Below are 14,853 nucleotides of genomic sequence, written 5' to 3'. Positions count from 1 at the left end.
ATTCTGGATGGAGGTATTGTTGACCATTCTTCATACAAAATCTCTCCAGTTCAGTTCAATTTGATGGACAGCATGCTTCAAATCATCCCATAGATTTTTGATGATATTCAAGTCAGGGGACTGTGACGGCCATTCCAGAACATTGTACTTCTCCCTCTGCATGAATGCCATTGTAGATTTCCAACTGTGTTTTGGGTCATTGTCTTGTTGGAATATCCAACCCCTGCGTAACTTCAACTTTGTGACTGATGCTTGAACATTATCCTGAAGAATTTGTTGATATTGGGTTGAATTTATCCGACCCTCGACTTTAACAAGGGCCCCAGTCCCTGAACGAGCCGCACAGCCCCACAGCATGATGGAACCTCCACCAAATTTGATAGGAGGTAGCAGGTGTTTTTCTTGGAATGCAGTGATCTTCTTCTGCCATGCAAAGCGCTTTTTGTTCTGACCAAATAACTCAATTATTGTCTCATCAGTCCAAAGCACTTTGTTCCAAAATGAATATGACTTGTCTAAATAAGCATTGGCATACAACAAGAGACTGTTTGTGGCGTGAGTGCAGAAAGGGCTTCTTTCTCATCACCCTGCCATACAGATGTTCTTTGTGCAATTTGTGCTGAATTGTAGAATGATGTACAGATACACCATCTGCAGCAAGATGTTCTTGCAGGTCTTTGGAGGTGATCTGTGGGTTGTCTGTCACCATTCTCACAATCCTGCCCATATGCCGCTCCTGTGTTTTTCTTGGCCTGCCAGACCTGCTGGGTTTAACAGCAACTGTGCCTGTGGCCTTCCATTTCCTGATTCCATTCCTTACAGTTACAGAAACTGACAGTTTAAACCTCTGAGATGGCTTTTTGTAGCCTTCCCCTAAACCAGTAGACTCAACAATCTTTGTTTTCAGATCTTTGGAGAGTTGCTTTGAGGATCCCATGCTGTCACTCTTCAGAGGAGAGTCAAAGGGAAGGAAGCCCAACTTGCAATTGACCACCTTAAATACCTTTATATCTCCTGATTGGACACACCTGTCTATGAAGTTCAAGGCGTAACGAGCTCATCACACCAATTTGGTGTTGTAAGTAATCAGCATTGAGCAGTGACAGGCATTCAAATCAGCACAATGACAAGGGGACCCACATTTGTGCACAGCCAGTTTTTCACATTTGATTTAATTTCATACAACTAAATACTGCGTCACTAAAAATCTATATTCAGAGAACACCCCAGTACTCAGATGTGCCTAGGAAATGAAAGACATACCACTGTTATCTCTTTTGTTGAAAGGAGAGTCAATTATTATGCAGGCTGAGAGGGGGATCACAAACTTTTTCATATGTCTGTACATGGAATTAATAACATATAAGAATTAAGATACATGAGAATATGCCAGTCACAATGAGTTTAGTGTGCCCTGTTCACCCTATGATAATCCAGCGTCACTGTATTTCACTTCACTTATTATTATTATTATTATTATTATTATTCACATCTCTGGACTCTGAACTTTGTTTGACTTGTCGCCCTGTGGATCAGGAGGTGCGCTCTACAGTTAAGGATCGCTTGTCCTCTTTGGCTCATTCTGAGACTCTGAGTGTTTTTGGCGTACCCCATAAAGTGCTCCTCTCTCATTGTAGTAACACGTTGGGACAGATTTACCTTTTTTATTTCTCTGTTGATGTCTTTTGACACTGTATTACTTTTTATAGCCTTGATTTTGGTATGTTCTGTACAGTGTGTGGTGGCGGTATGGGGTTATTGGTTATAGTTTTTTTTGGGTTTATAGTTGTTTATTGCAAGGGCACTATATAATTGTGTAATGGTTCTCCAATAAAGATATATGAAGACTTTTGCTCCCGGTGTATATTGTTGAGGTGCGATTCTGATACTGATTGATGCAGTTTAATGTAATCTTAGGAGTTTGATTCATTGTTGAGTTAAAAATACAGCATGAGTTTAAAAATGCAGTCGTATTACACTTCTCTCTCCTTGTGACATTCACATCTATGGAGGCAGCTCAGAGCTTTGTTTCTTAAGCCTCTCCATGTCCTACTGTTGCACTATGAACGCTCCTTTTTCTTGTGAACATATATTCAGTATACAGTAATCCTGCCATCTACGCTATCGAAGCTGTAACTCACACGTTCCCTTGCCGATATCGTTCGTTTCTTTTTCCTTAAGCACTAAAGTACCAACATCAAAAGCAATCGCTTTGCATCTTTTCTTTGCCGTCTGCTTTCTTTGGGGAGGGGGGGGGGGGGGGCCATCAGGAATGATTACAGATTTGGATTAAATGGCTCCTGCAGTTCTCGTTGGAGGACGCTTATGTTATTTTAATAGGTTTCCCTGGTAACAAATGACACTGCTGCCAGATGAGGGATTTCTAATGATCAGCGCTAATTTTTAATCATGTTGTGATCAAACGATTATGATTTACCATATGAGGAGGCAGCGAGCAGCCGTTACAGTGGGCTGCCAAACACATACGCTGAGTATTCGGGAAAGAGAACTGCACCATGACCCCCTTTTACTCCGAAGCGTATTCATTTTTCTATAAGAATTATACATATGGAATAAGTTCTTGACTGGCACAGATGGTCTTCAAAACTTCTAGAAATACCCCCGAGTGCAAATTTGCATATCCACTTTTGAGCAATTTGGTTTACAGCATAAGCGCTCGTTTTGGATGACACTCTGATTTAGATATCATCAGGTTTTACTTTTTCTTTTCTTTTCTTTTTTGTGTACTCTTCATTCTTTGCAATTTCCATTTTGCCATCTCTTTTAGAGCCGAAGAAAAATGGCAAGGAAGAGGGACAATTTTAGCATCATCGTCATCATCATCAGAGGCCCGAAGGACACTTTGCCTCCAGACGCTTCATGAAAGAAAAAATGGTTCTGTGTGTGTTAGCGTGGAATTCTCCTGGTGCCACTCAGGCAATCATCTCTACTTAAAACACTTTGTCAGTTCTTACTGCTCACTTCTAAGGACCAGATTTTATCCATGTTAGTACATCTTTCTTCGTTTTTTCTTTAATTATCTAGTTATTTTAATTCTAATTTTATTAGAAAACTTCTTTATTTTGTGACGCGTGAGTGCCTGTCTTGCACCCCAAAACACGAGGCTGAGTCTCAGTACTTTAGCAAAACCAGCTTTATTCCGCTTGAAACAGGAACAGACTGGTTATTTATTATAGCGGGATCTACCGCTCTCCTATTCACAGGCACAGCAGTCAGGCAGCGTCGTGGCCAGGTTAGTGGCCAACTAATTCTGTTCCCTGCAGTTCTAACGTTCCTTGCGTCACCCATCGACGGTAGGCGCTTATAGTGTGATCATGATCTTTGCAATTGTTTCAGATTTGCTTTTGTGGCGACCCGCTACAGCGCTGGGAGCCTTCAGTCACCCTGGCGACAGATAAGCTGTCTTTCACAGAAGCGGCAATCACACTTCGGCTTGTCGTCCCATGGTGGGGAGCCCCAAAATAGTTTAGAAATCTTACAATTTGAATAATGGAACAGCAAATATCCACCACAAAAAAAAATTCACGCTTATAAAAACCAACTCCACGATAAATTCTTTGTGCCATAACCGATGCCTGGAATGCACTTGGTGCCTACTGTTCAAGACCTCCAATCCACATGCCTCATACAAAACTTCCAACCCAAAGTTGAAGGAGCAGGACTCCAAAACCCCATGAAAATGAGGAACAACGAGCAGTTAATTCTGCGCAGAGGTCGCATGTGTGTTTAGTTGATGTCGCTCACCTCAATGAACAAAGAACCATGCGGTGAAGAACGTGCCAATGGCGAGAAGTACCACTTTCAGGTGGGGGAACACAGCTGGGTTCACTGGGCTGGCACAATTGGTCATTGCCTTGAGCTCCATTTACTAAACAGGTTCAATCCACTGTTAACCCCGGAAGAAATCATAGAACAGGGGGCCTTATGGGAAATGTTAGCCATCTCCAGCCCTCTGGAGTCTTTTTGTGTTCTTTATGTCCTCCCGGCCATTGGACCTTACTTTATTCTTTGTTATTTAGTATTGCCTAATCTTATTTTTATATTTTTCTTCTTTGCTTCTTCATCTTGTAAAGCACTACATCATTTGTATTAAAACATGCTATACAAATAAATGTTGTTGTTGTAATTTTGCTGCTTTATTTAACCTCCTCTCAAAAAAAATGTAAAAAGTAAAAAGCGTGATACTTTTTGGCATATTTATGAAATCTCTACTGTGAAACGTGCAAAACACTAAAAGTACAAAGTCAGAAGTGTAGAAAGTATAATAATGATACAAATAATAATAATACTATGAACAGCATACTGCACGTGTGTGAGTGACGTGAGCGTCACTTTCAGATTCATCAGCAATCATTTGCAGGACAGATTCACCTCGTCGTCACTTCTGATCTTACGAGACGCAATTATGAGGCTAGGACAAGACCTACACCTGTCGCCCAGGTAACCGCTCGGGGCTGACACTTACGTAAGACATGCCTACACCGTTGCCTGATTATCGTGCGACACTAACGCTGTTGGCACTTTTACAGCCCGAGTAATCCTCTGGTCTCACGTGAGACACATCTATCTATACTGTTACCTGAGTGACACCCAAGACTAACGCTGTTTTTACAGCCCGAGTGATGCTCGGGTCTAACGTTAAGGAGATTAATAATTTACACGTTGTGGAATACCGGGGGTGTACAGCTCCCCAAACCCGGACACAGAGCGGCACAGAGGCACAAGTCCAGGGCAACACACTTTTATTTCTTGTGGGTCAGCACTTTTCCCTGCTCCTCACAACAGAGCACAGTACAAAAGCACCAGCAGTAATGCTCAGCCCCTTCTTTCTTTTTCTTCTTCTTCTTTCTCTCTTTCTCTGCCGCCTCCACTCCTCTCCCAGCAAGCTTTGTCCTCCACCTCCCAGTGTGTAGTGAGGCGGCTCCTTTTATTCAGAACCTGGGAGTGCTCCAGGTGGTTCCTCCGTATTACCTGGAATCACTCCAAGGTGTGGTGGAAGTCCATTATTTATACCTTTTAATAAGGCCATTACCTCATCATGGGTCCCCCATTCAAGAAGAAAAGATGGTGGATGGTACCAGGGACATCACTAACTTAGATACTTATTAGGAGCTTAGGCCCCCACCTCCCATCTTTGATAATGTTATTACCTCATCATGGGTCCGCCATACAAGAAGCAAACATGGTGGATGGTACCAGGAGTGTCGCTAGCTTAAGTACTTATGAGGGGCTTAGCCCTTCACCTGAATCTTTGATAATACCATTACCTCATCATGGCTCCCCCATCCAAGAAGAAAACATGGTGGATGGTACCAAGGACATTGCTAGCTTAGGTACTTATTAGGAGCTTAGGCCCCAACCTCCCATCTTTGATAATGTCATTACCTCATCATGGGTTCCGCCATACAAGAAGAAAATATGGTGAATGGTACCAGGTATATCGCTAGCTTAGGTACTTATTAGGGGGCTTAGCCCTCCACCTGAATCTTTGATAATATTACTACCTCATTATGGCTCCCCCATGCAAGAAGAAAACATGGTGGATGGTATCAAGGACATTGCTAGCTTAGGTCTTATTAGGAGCTTAGGCCCCCACCTGTATCTTTGATAATACCATTACCTCATCATGGGTCCCCATGGAGTTTTTGTACTGTCGACAAACACGGTGGGCGGTGATCCCTGTGAAGCCTTTACGCTGTCGACAACTGCGATCAGAAGGCTAAACGGAGAGAGCAGGATCTAGAAGGATATGTTCATTGGACAGGTAGGGGGACAGAGTTCCATCTGATCAGGGGACAAACTCTTGAGATGAAGAACTTGGACGTCACCTCGTAACGACGCCACTGGACAGTACGCCGGTCCTTTGCAGGGTCGAATCGCACAGCCAAGCAGAAAAGAGTAAGTGACACCTGTTAAGGAAGCGTCCATTTTGTTTGAATCCAGCTTTAGATATTCTGAAAGAGTCTGATCAGGCGTTAGAGTGGCCTACATACTTACTCTGTTTCAACCAGTGAGGGCTGAGAACTAAGTTCCTTTCTCTGTTAGGTCAGTCACGGTGAGGGAGAGAGCCCACTCCCAATAGGAAGACCCCAGTGACAGTCATACCTGCGTGAAGTTTGAATGGGCTCTTGACAGAAGGTAGTGGACCACAGCCCTGGGTGCAAGTGCATTGCAACTGTAAACCGTTTATCCCCAAATTTCTGGTAACTTTTAAGAATAGAAAAATTAAAACAGTGACACAATAGTTCACATTCATCGACCCCATATAGAAGTGGGGAAAGATGAAGTGGAAGGAGAAGAAGAAGACGATTGTGGGTCTACATTAAAAAAAAAATAGCCATTTTTGCACCAGTATGCTCACCACACATCAGTTGTTAAGTTGTAAGAGAGAGAAATAGAAACAGGGGATGATTGGGGGGCCAGAATAACTAGGCTGTGTGGGGCAGTTTAGCCTGGACAATGGTATACTGTACATCCGATTCTTTATGAAGGATGCGCAAGGATCTTTAGTGACCACAGAGAGTCAGGACCTCAGTTTTACATCTCATTGGAAGGATGGAACCATTTTTACAGCACAGTGTCCCTGTCACTGCACCAGGGCATTGGGATCTACACACAGACCACAGCTTAAGGGCCCCCTGCTGGCCTCACCCACACCTCTTCACACAGCACCCCAAGCCTTTCTTAGTTGGTCCCCCCATCCAAGTACTGGCCGGGCCTGAACATGCTTAGCTTCAGGTGGGTGACCTCTTCTGAAGTGCATGGGGTATGGCTGCTGGTTTCCAGACTCCGACTTCCATGCCACCCTGCTGGTGTCTTAAACTGGTCCAGCCTTGAGGAACACTGCTACCTGTCGTGTGGGGGAATAAACTGCCCCTGTCATGCTTAGTCCATCCATTAAGGCCTCCTGGCCTGGGCAAAATTCCTTCCTTTATCTCGGCCAGGATGCCTATCCTTCCTTAATGGCACCTACATCAGGAATGAACTGAAACCAATCTTCATTCATGGAAGTAAATCCTATTATTTCGATCACAGGTGGTGACAAAAAAGTCCTTCCAGACAGTCTTCTCCACCTTCGCCCTGTGTGTTTCTGATTCGATAATTAAAGGTATGCTGAGCGGGGCTGGAGCAGGCAATGGCAGCATGAAATTTCTTGCTTTTCCCCCCTGCAGCGGCAGCTCCAGATTTTCGTGCGTGAACTTTGCTTTTGTAAACCAGCGGAGCGTATGAAGCCTTTCCGAATCTGAATTGTTTGCCACTCTTGGGGTTTTCCTTTTAATATTCTCGGAGTTTCCTCTCTGCTGCTGTTCCTGCTCTGAATGATAACAAGCACTTGTGATGCTGCCTTTATTCCAAGACGCACTAGTGACTCTTTTAAATGATATCTGTGTTGTATTTTTAAAGTTCAGAATAATAAACTTGATTTGTTTGATCCAAGCAATTGTCCCAGTTAAGCCAGGGTTTCTTCCCCTGAGTCATGTTTAGAGTGCTTCATTGGAACTTCTTTGTTCAATTTTCATTAATGTTCATTGTTCTTACAATATTTTCCTGGTCTTTAATAATATTTCTAGTTATGTATTATCTCTTAATATTTTTGAATTTTTCCCATGGGATTAATAAAGTTTATCTAATCTAATCTATTGTTATTCTATTTGTTTATTATGTAGCATCTTTCTCATGAAATTCTCAGGTTTCTTGTACAGTATTTTGTGGGTGGATCCTCAAGAGGCGGGGTCACCTGTCCATCACCATTAAGGGACCGCCCCCAGCCATATACAAGGAGCAGTGACATGCGGTGAGGTTCATGGCCGGTGACTCCTTCAGAGTCAGATTTACAAATATATGACCCCAAAAGAGTCGCTTATTCACTATTCAGTTGGCACATTGACTACTGGTTATGTTTCATAGCTCATCAGGATTCTTTACACACACACAGGTAAGGTTCATATTGGGCTAAGAAAGAACGTTACATTTATAGTGGTGAGAGAGAGCGGAGACAGCGCATTTGCTCCTCGCCCTCCATGTGCTCTAAATTTGCCGTCGCAATTCCACAATTCACACTCATTCAAAACAAAAGAAAGTATAGAGTGGTGTACAAAAAACGGATTTCAGTTTGACCCTGATTGAAATATTTACTTGTTTTTAAAAGCTTTTAATTCTGATGCTTTAAGCAATTTTAATGGAGACTGTTCAACAAAAAAGGATAACAAGAAAAACAAAAGAATATTTTATTTAAGGACAAAATTTATTTTTTAAATATTGGATTTTTTTTTTCTTAGTCTGATCCCATCCATCCATTATCCAACCCGCTGAATCCAAACACAGGGGTCTGCTGGAGCCAATCCCAGGGCACGAACAAATCCCAGGCAGGGTGCCAACCCACCACAGGACACACACAAACCCACCAGGGCCAATTTAGAATCGCCAATGCACCTAACCTGCATGTCTTTGGACTGTGGGAGGAAACCCACACAGACACGGGAAGAACATGCAAACTCCACGCAGTAAGGACCCGGGAAGCGAACCCTGGTCTCCTAACAACAAGGCAGCAGCACTACCACTGCACCACCCAGTCTGATCCCATTTTTTTATAAAATTGAAAACCATTTATGCTCTTACCTTGATTTGCAAATGAAGTCCATGCGCCTATCCTTCTTCATGATAGTCCCCATCGCTTTCTTCTAAAAATCCCTCCTTATTTTCCTTTAGTTTTTAAAATCTTAATCTTCTATTTTGGCAGTCAGTCAGAACAAAAAATAAAAATAAACGGACCGCTGCAGTGCGCTTGACTTTCTGATGTCGCTGACTTCTTGGCACCTCTGCGTAGAAGAACAGCAGCAACAAGCACCTGTTGGGCTCACATGCGCCCCCTTCAGGGCATCACGGTACTGTCTGCCTCACCTTGTGCTTTTTCACTGCGGTTTTATGTCCAATCAGCAAGACTAAATATGTCACACACATTCATTAAAGATATTAGAAAGTCAGGGTGTATAATAAACATGTCTGCAAACCTCATATTGGCGACATACAGAGAGACAGCGACAGGCACACGCCAATCTCACGCATCAGCCCTGTGTGTGAGGAGAGCGCAGTCCGAGGGGAGGTGAGGTGAGGCTCATTGCTGCCACACCTCGCGTTTCTCCCCTGTATTTGAACAGGAAATTTGCAACTTCAGCAATTTTGACTATAAAAATTATCACAATTATTGGAATCATACAGAAAACAAATTTATAGCACAGACCAGTGGACACATTTATGTTATCACTAGCTTTTACCCGCGACTTCGTCCGCGCGGGACTCTATGGCAGGTAGAGCGTCAGAGTCAGAATGCGACTTTATGGCCGCGTTAGTCAGGTAGTGATGTGCCGTATGACATTTCTAAATGCCGGAACAGCTCAGCTCTGGCAGACGTTGTTAACGGTTCTCAGTGACTTTTTCTTGAGCCGGCTTGTCAGCCCAAGATGAAATGCCACAGACTGATTTCGGCGTTTCTCTCCTCACAATAATTCACTCAATCTGCGGAGGGAGACTCTTTCGTTTCCTTAAAGACCCTGGATTTCCTACTTAATGCCATGGCCTACAGGTTAAATCTTTTTGCTAGATGTGGTGTGAAGGAGGTCAATGTGACTCCGCTGGCTCAAGTCATCCATCAAAACTCCTTGTGCTGAAAGCAAACACTTTCCACATCACCCCCAGCCACCTTTTATAATTCACTTAATTAAACTGCCGAAAAGATGGTGCTAAAACAGGCAGCAGTTTAAATTGGTTTCAAGTGAAAAGCTCTTCAGATCACAGCTGGGCACCGCAATGAAAAAGAACACTAGAACTGGCAAAGATGCCAATGTGAAATTCCTCTACATACCCTGCTTACCCCCCAAACCCCATGTTTGTAAAGAGAGTTTTTTTAAGGGAAATAAACCATAAACAGAGAGCAAACACACCTGATAAATACTTTTGTAACAGCTGTGACCAGTAGGGGGCGTTACAGCACCGCAAACCCCAGACTCAACCACACAGACACAAGTATTAGGTACAAATGCAAAGTTTAGTAAGCAAACATCTTACAGCAGTTTCCTTCTGATGGTGGCACAAGCACAATACAATTCTTTTCTTTCTTTCTCCTTCTTTCTTCTCCACACCACCCAGCTGAGCTTTGTCCGTCCTCCACACCCGAGTCCCCAGGACTCCCCTGGATGAGGTCAAGTGGCTTCTTTTATTTTGGACCTGGGGAGTACTTGCCAACTGCTAGGGCACAGTCTGTTGGAAGCACTTCTGGGTCAAACAGAAGACCCACAAAGTAGAGATTATTAATCCCAGTAGTTCCTCCTGGTGGCTCTCTTGAAGTCCAACAGGGCAGCCCCCACGGGACTACAAGTCCCAGCATGCCCTGTGAGTGTCCATGTGGGAATCCTAGCCCAGGGATGCTGTCCTCTAGTGTTAATCGAGGGAGCCACTGCTCCGAATAGATCATCTGCTGCTGTCTCTCCGTTATACTGGTGTCCCCACCTGGTAAGGAATTTCCGTCCATCCCTGCCGGGATGCCAGCACATTCACTCTGAGGTCTTGCCAACCTCCTGGCAAAGGCAGGGATCAGACTACCATTCTTCTCAGCTGAACTGGACAGAAATGGTGAATCTTTCATGGCTGGGTCCTGAAAACCATAAAAAGGCTGCAGCCCACGCTTTGTATTATAATAAGCAGACCTAAGAAATGGATGGATGGATGGATGGATGGATGGATGGATGGAGAACACTTTCAAATATTTGTGTGAGAAGAAGGGGACTGTAAGGGAGGAAGTAGCCGAAATGAATATTCTTGCTTACAGAGAAGAGGAATTGAATGAACTAATATGCCATTCAAGGACTGATTTCTTGATTTCCAACCAAAGCTACTCCTTCACCCACAATTCTTTATTAGAATCACCCTAAAATAAAGCACAGTGATAAGACATGTTGTGTCTCTGGCTATTTTTCCTTCCAGATGTGGTGCAGTAAACGCTGCTGTCGTCAGGGGGAGCTCCTCATTATAATTAGAGGTCTTTCTGTGCCACCATTTTCTTCTTTGTCTTCTTCTTCCTCTTCAGCTTTTCCACTTCAATATGGGGTCGATGAGCTTGATCAGCCTTCTCCAAACAGCTTGGTCCTACACCTTCTCCCCAGTCAGACCCTTTTCCTCGAGATCTTCTTTTACTTTATCCATCTACCTCTGCTTTGGCCTACCTTGCTTTCTCCTCTCCTGGACTTCCATTCCCATCCTTCTTTTGCCCACATATTCCTTGTCTCTCCACATCACAGGTCCATACCACTTTAACCTCCTTTCCTGGACTTTCTTAGCTTTTTCTCCCACTTTTGTTGTACCCCTGATGGTCTCATTTTTAAATTCTGTCACTATTTGCAACTCCATACATCCATCTCAACCTTCTCATTTCCACCATATCCAACTTCTTCTGCTGCACTTACTTGACTGTCCATGTCTCAGCCCAATACATCATTACTAGTCTCACATACCTCACCTTTAACTTTCATTCAATCACACAATCCTCCTGATATCTTCTTCCAATTGTTTCATCTACACTGCCCATTATGTTTATCTTTGTATCTAATGTTCCATGTTGGGCTACCACTGATCCTAAATGTTTAAACCTCTCCACTCTTTTCAGTAGCTCTCCCGGCAGGCTAACTTCTGAATTCTGATCCTCATTAAACCTCAGATCTTCTGTCTTCCTCCTATTTATCCTCAATTCTCAGTCTTCTAAAGCTCATCTCCATTCTTCCAACTTTCTCTTCACTTCCTCATATTCTGGTGCTGCAAAACACAATGTCATCAGCAGAGCGTCTTCACCATGGTTGGGGGTTTGGAATGACTCAACACATCCGTCATCAGATTAACGAGGTAAGGACTTCAAGAAGACCCCTGGTGCAGACCTCTTCTAACTGGGATCTTGTTTGTTACCCCAACACTGCTTTTAACATCTCCTGGACAATCCTCACACGGTTCTCTGGTCCTCCTTCCTCTGTCATGCGCCTCCAGACCTCTTGCCGTGCCCACTCTATCGCAAGCCTTCGTCAAATTAATGAACAACCCATGGAAGCCTTTCTGTTTTTCTCTTTGTTGCTTCTCTATCTACAGTCTCAATGTAAAGACTGCATCAGGTGTTCCTCTGTGTAGCAATAATCCAAAATTGCTCTTCCCCCAATGGTGGTATCTTCCCTAAGCCTTCTCTCAATAAGCCTTCCTTCACACAGCATTTAGAACTTGATACCAACTTGGATGCGATGTTCTATCTCCACCAAAGCCATCCCTTGTAAACCATGAGACTTTCATCAATAGCTGTGTCATGATCGGTAATTACACACCACCCGCATGTTTTTGATGACCGCCTGTGTCACACACGTGCGAACGAGAGGCAGATGAAGGACTCAAAAGAGGGTAATTCCATGCCGGACCAGGGGTTGGCAGAGTCCACTGATCCTTTCTCTTTTTCCTCTGCAAACCAACCATGGGAAGTTTCACTTGGGCCCGATGACATCACTTCCAGTTCCTGTCCAGATGACGTCATTTCCCCTGTCCGACTTTAAAACCGCCATGTTTTTCCTTTTACCTCAGCGACTGTGACAAGCAAATAGTTTACGGTAAATTTTCCAAATGCTACTCATCATAGCCGTTCATTTCAATAACTGTTCTCTCCAGAAGACAAATCATAAATAGTCCAGATAATCAGATGAATTCTGGTCAGAATCTAGTGAGCATGTGTCAGTTTCAGTGTCCATGTCAATATGTAATGTCCAGTTCACATCGTCATCACTATTGCGTGATTATAACAACAGTTTGTTCTTAACCCGGTTTTATGGTTTTAGCTTGCCATTGTGTTTTTGGCTAAAGGCTCTGCCCAGCTCATGAATATTGAAGTTACTAAAGAGTGTCAGTATTCATAGGCATATTCCTGATTATTTGCTGCATGATGTTATTTAAGCCACTAGATGGCAGCAGAATACCGTTCCCAAAGTTATTCAGGCTTAACGCTGTAAAGCAGGTCATTACAAGTCACCCTGTCTGCAGTGACAGGCTACCAGCAACTACAACAAGCAAAAGGTTTACTGGAATTTTTACAACAATGTTTGCCATAGCCATTAATTTCAACAACTGTTCTCTCCACAAGACAAACCATAAACAGTCCAGATAATCAGAATTAACAGACATCTTTAGAGCAGGGCTAGCCATAAATGGGCAACAAAGAGGTGCAGGATTGTCAGCAGTTGTATGAAGCTGACAGCAAACATGAACATCGCTGAAACTTTGCTGGTTGGAATCTACCAAACTTGTGCCAGTTTCACTGTCTGTGCCCACTTCTGATGTCCATCATCATCATCATCATTACACGATTATAACAATGGTTCCATTTCAGTTTGTTCTAAAAGTGGCTTTACGACTTTTTGCTTGCCGTTGTGTTTTTCCTTGAAGTTCCCATCCCACTAATGAATATTGATGAGTTACCACAATGTGGTGCTATGCATAGAAACATTCTTGATTTTTTTTGCAGTATTGCGTCATGTCATCCACTAGATGGCAGCAGAATATGGTCCCAAGAGTTATTCAGGCTTAACACTATAAAGCAGATCATTACATGTCACCCCATTTTCAGTGACAGGCCACCAGTGGCTGTGACAAGCAAATGTTTTACTGCACTGTAAGACAGTGACAAGCCAATGGTGTACTGTTCATCATAGCCATTCATTTCAGCAACTGTTTTCTCCATAAGACTATAATCGACATGTTATAAATAATCCAGATATTGTGTTTTTGTGTGAAAGCTCCACCCCACTCATGAATATTGATGAGTTACCATAGATTTACCATAAAGTGGTAGAAAACAGAGAAATATTTATGATTTTTTGCATCAGCCTCTAGATGGCAGCAGAATATGGTCCCCAGAGTTATTTGGGCTTAACACCTGTCACACACACATGCATGGGAGGCAGTCAATGGGCTTAACTAAACGTTGTATGCTGGGACAGGGCTTGACCAGGTGCACTAACGCTCTTTCTGCTTCCACTACAGATCCCCAGAAGGGAAATCACTCAAAATCCTCCTCCTGTTCCTCTACAGACTCCACTTCCACCCATAACCTGAACCCTCCTCTGATGTCACTTCTGGGAGAAGGCACACCTCTTCCAACTTTGGGGTGGATCCCCAAAACCTTCTCATGCTTCTCTTGTCCTTTTGTTGCACACCATAAAGCAAATCATTACACAACAAGAAGAACATTTATTTATACATCACGCTGCTATACAAACAAGGTAGTTCAAAGTGCTGCACAAGGTGTCAAAGAGAACGTTACACGTCACCCCAAGTAGGACTCTGGCTTAGCCCTATTTATCTGACACCTTTCCAAGATCGAGGGGTTAATGCCACTGTCACACACGTGCACATGGGAGGCAGCTAAAGGGCTCAAAAGATGGAAATTCCCAGTTAGACCAGGGGGTGGCAGGGTGCACTTTTCTTTTGTCTCCCACCAGAATAAATGTGGGAAATTACGCCTGGTTCCCATGACATCACTTCCAGGTGCATCCCAGAAGACGTCAGTTCTAGTTCTGTCCCAGAAGACATTACTATTGGCTCTGCCACAAAAGATGTCACTTCCGGCTCCGCCCCAAAGGATATCACTCCCGTTTCCACCCCAGAAGACGTCACTTCCAGTTCCTCCCCGGAAGACGTCACTTCCAGTTCTGCCCCAGAAGATGTCACTTCCGTTTTCTCCACAGTAGACGTCACTTCCGTTTCCACCCCAGAAGACGTGACTTCCGGATCCACCCCAGAAGACGTCACTTCCGG

General features: G+C 43.6%; 1 protein-coding gene across 1 annotated transcript; it reads right to left on the bottom strand.

The window, feature by feature from the left end:
* Nucleotides 1–3,644: 3,644 nt before the first annotated feature.
* Nucleotides 3,645–3,915, bottom strand: LOC127526157 (transmembrane protein 258-like). The gene is given in 2 exon segments (XM_051920737.1): nt 3,645–3,767; nt 3,770–3,915. Coding segments are annotated over 2 exon segments (240 nt in total). The 5' UTR covers nt 3,887–3,915.
* Between the last annotated feature and the right edge of the window lie 10,938 nt (nt 3,916–14,853).

This window comes from Erpetoichthys calabaricus, chromosome 17 (genome assembly GCF_900747795.2).
Source record: "Erpetoichthys calabaricus chromosome 17, fErpCal1.3, whole genome shotgun sequence".
NCBI classification, from domain to species: Eukaryota; Metazoa; Chordata; class Cladistia; order Polypteriformes; family Polypteridae; genus Erpetoichthys; species Erpetoichthys calabaricus.
This window is presented reverse-complemented; position numbering and strand designations above follow the sequence as displayed.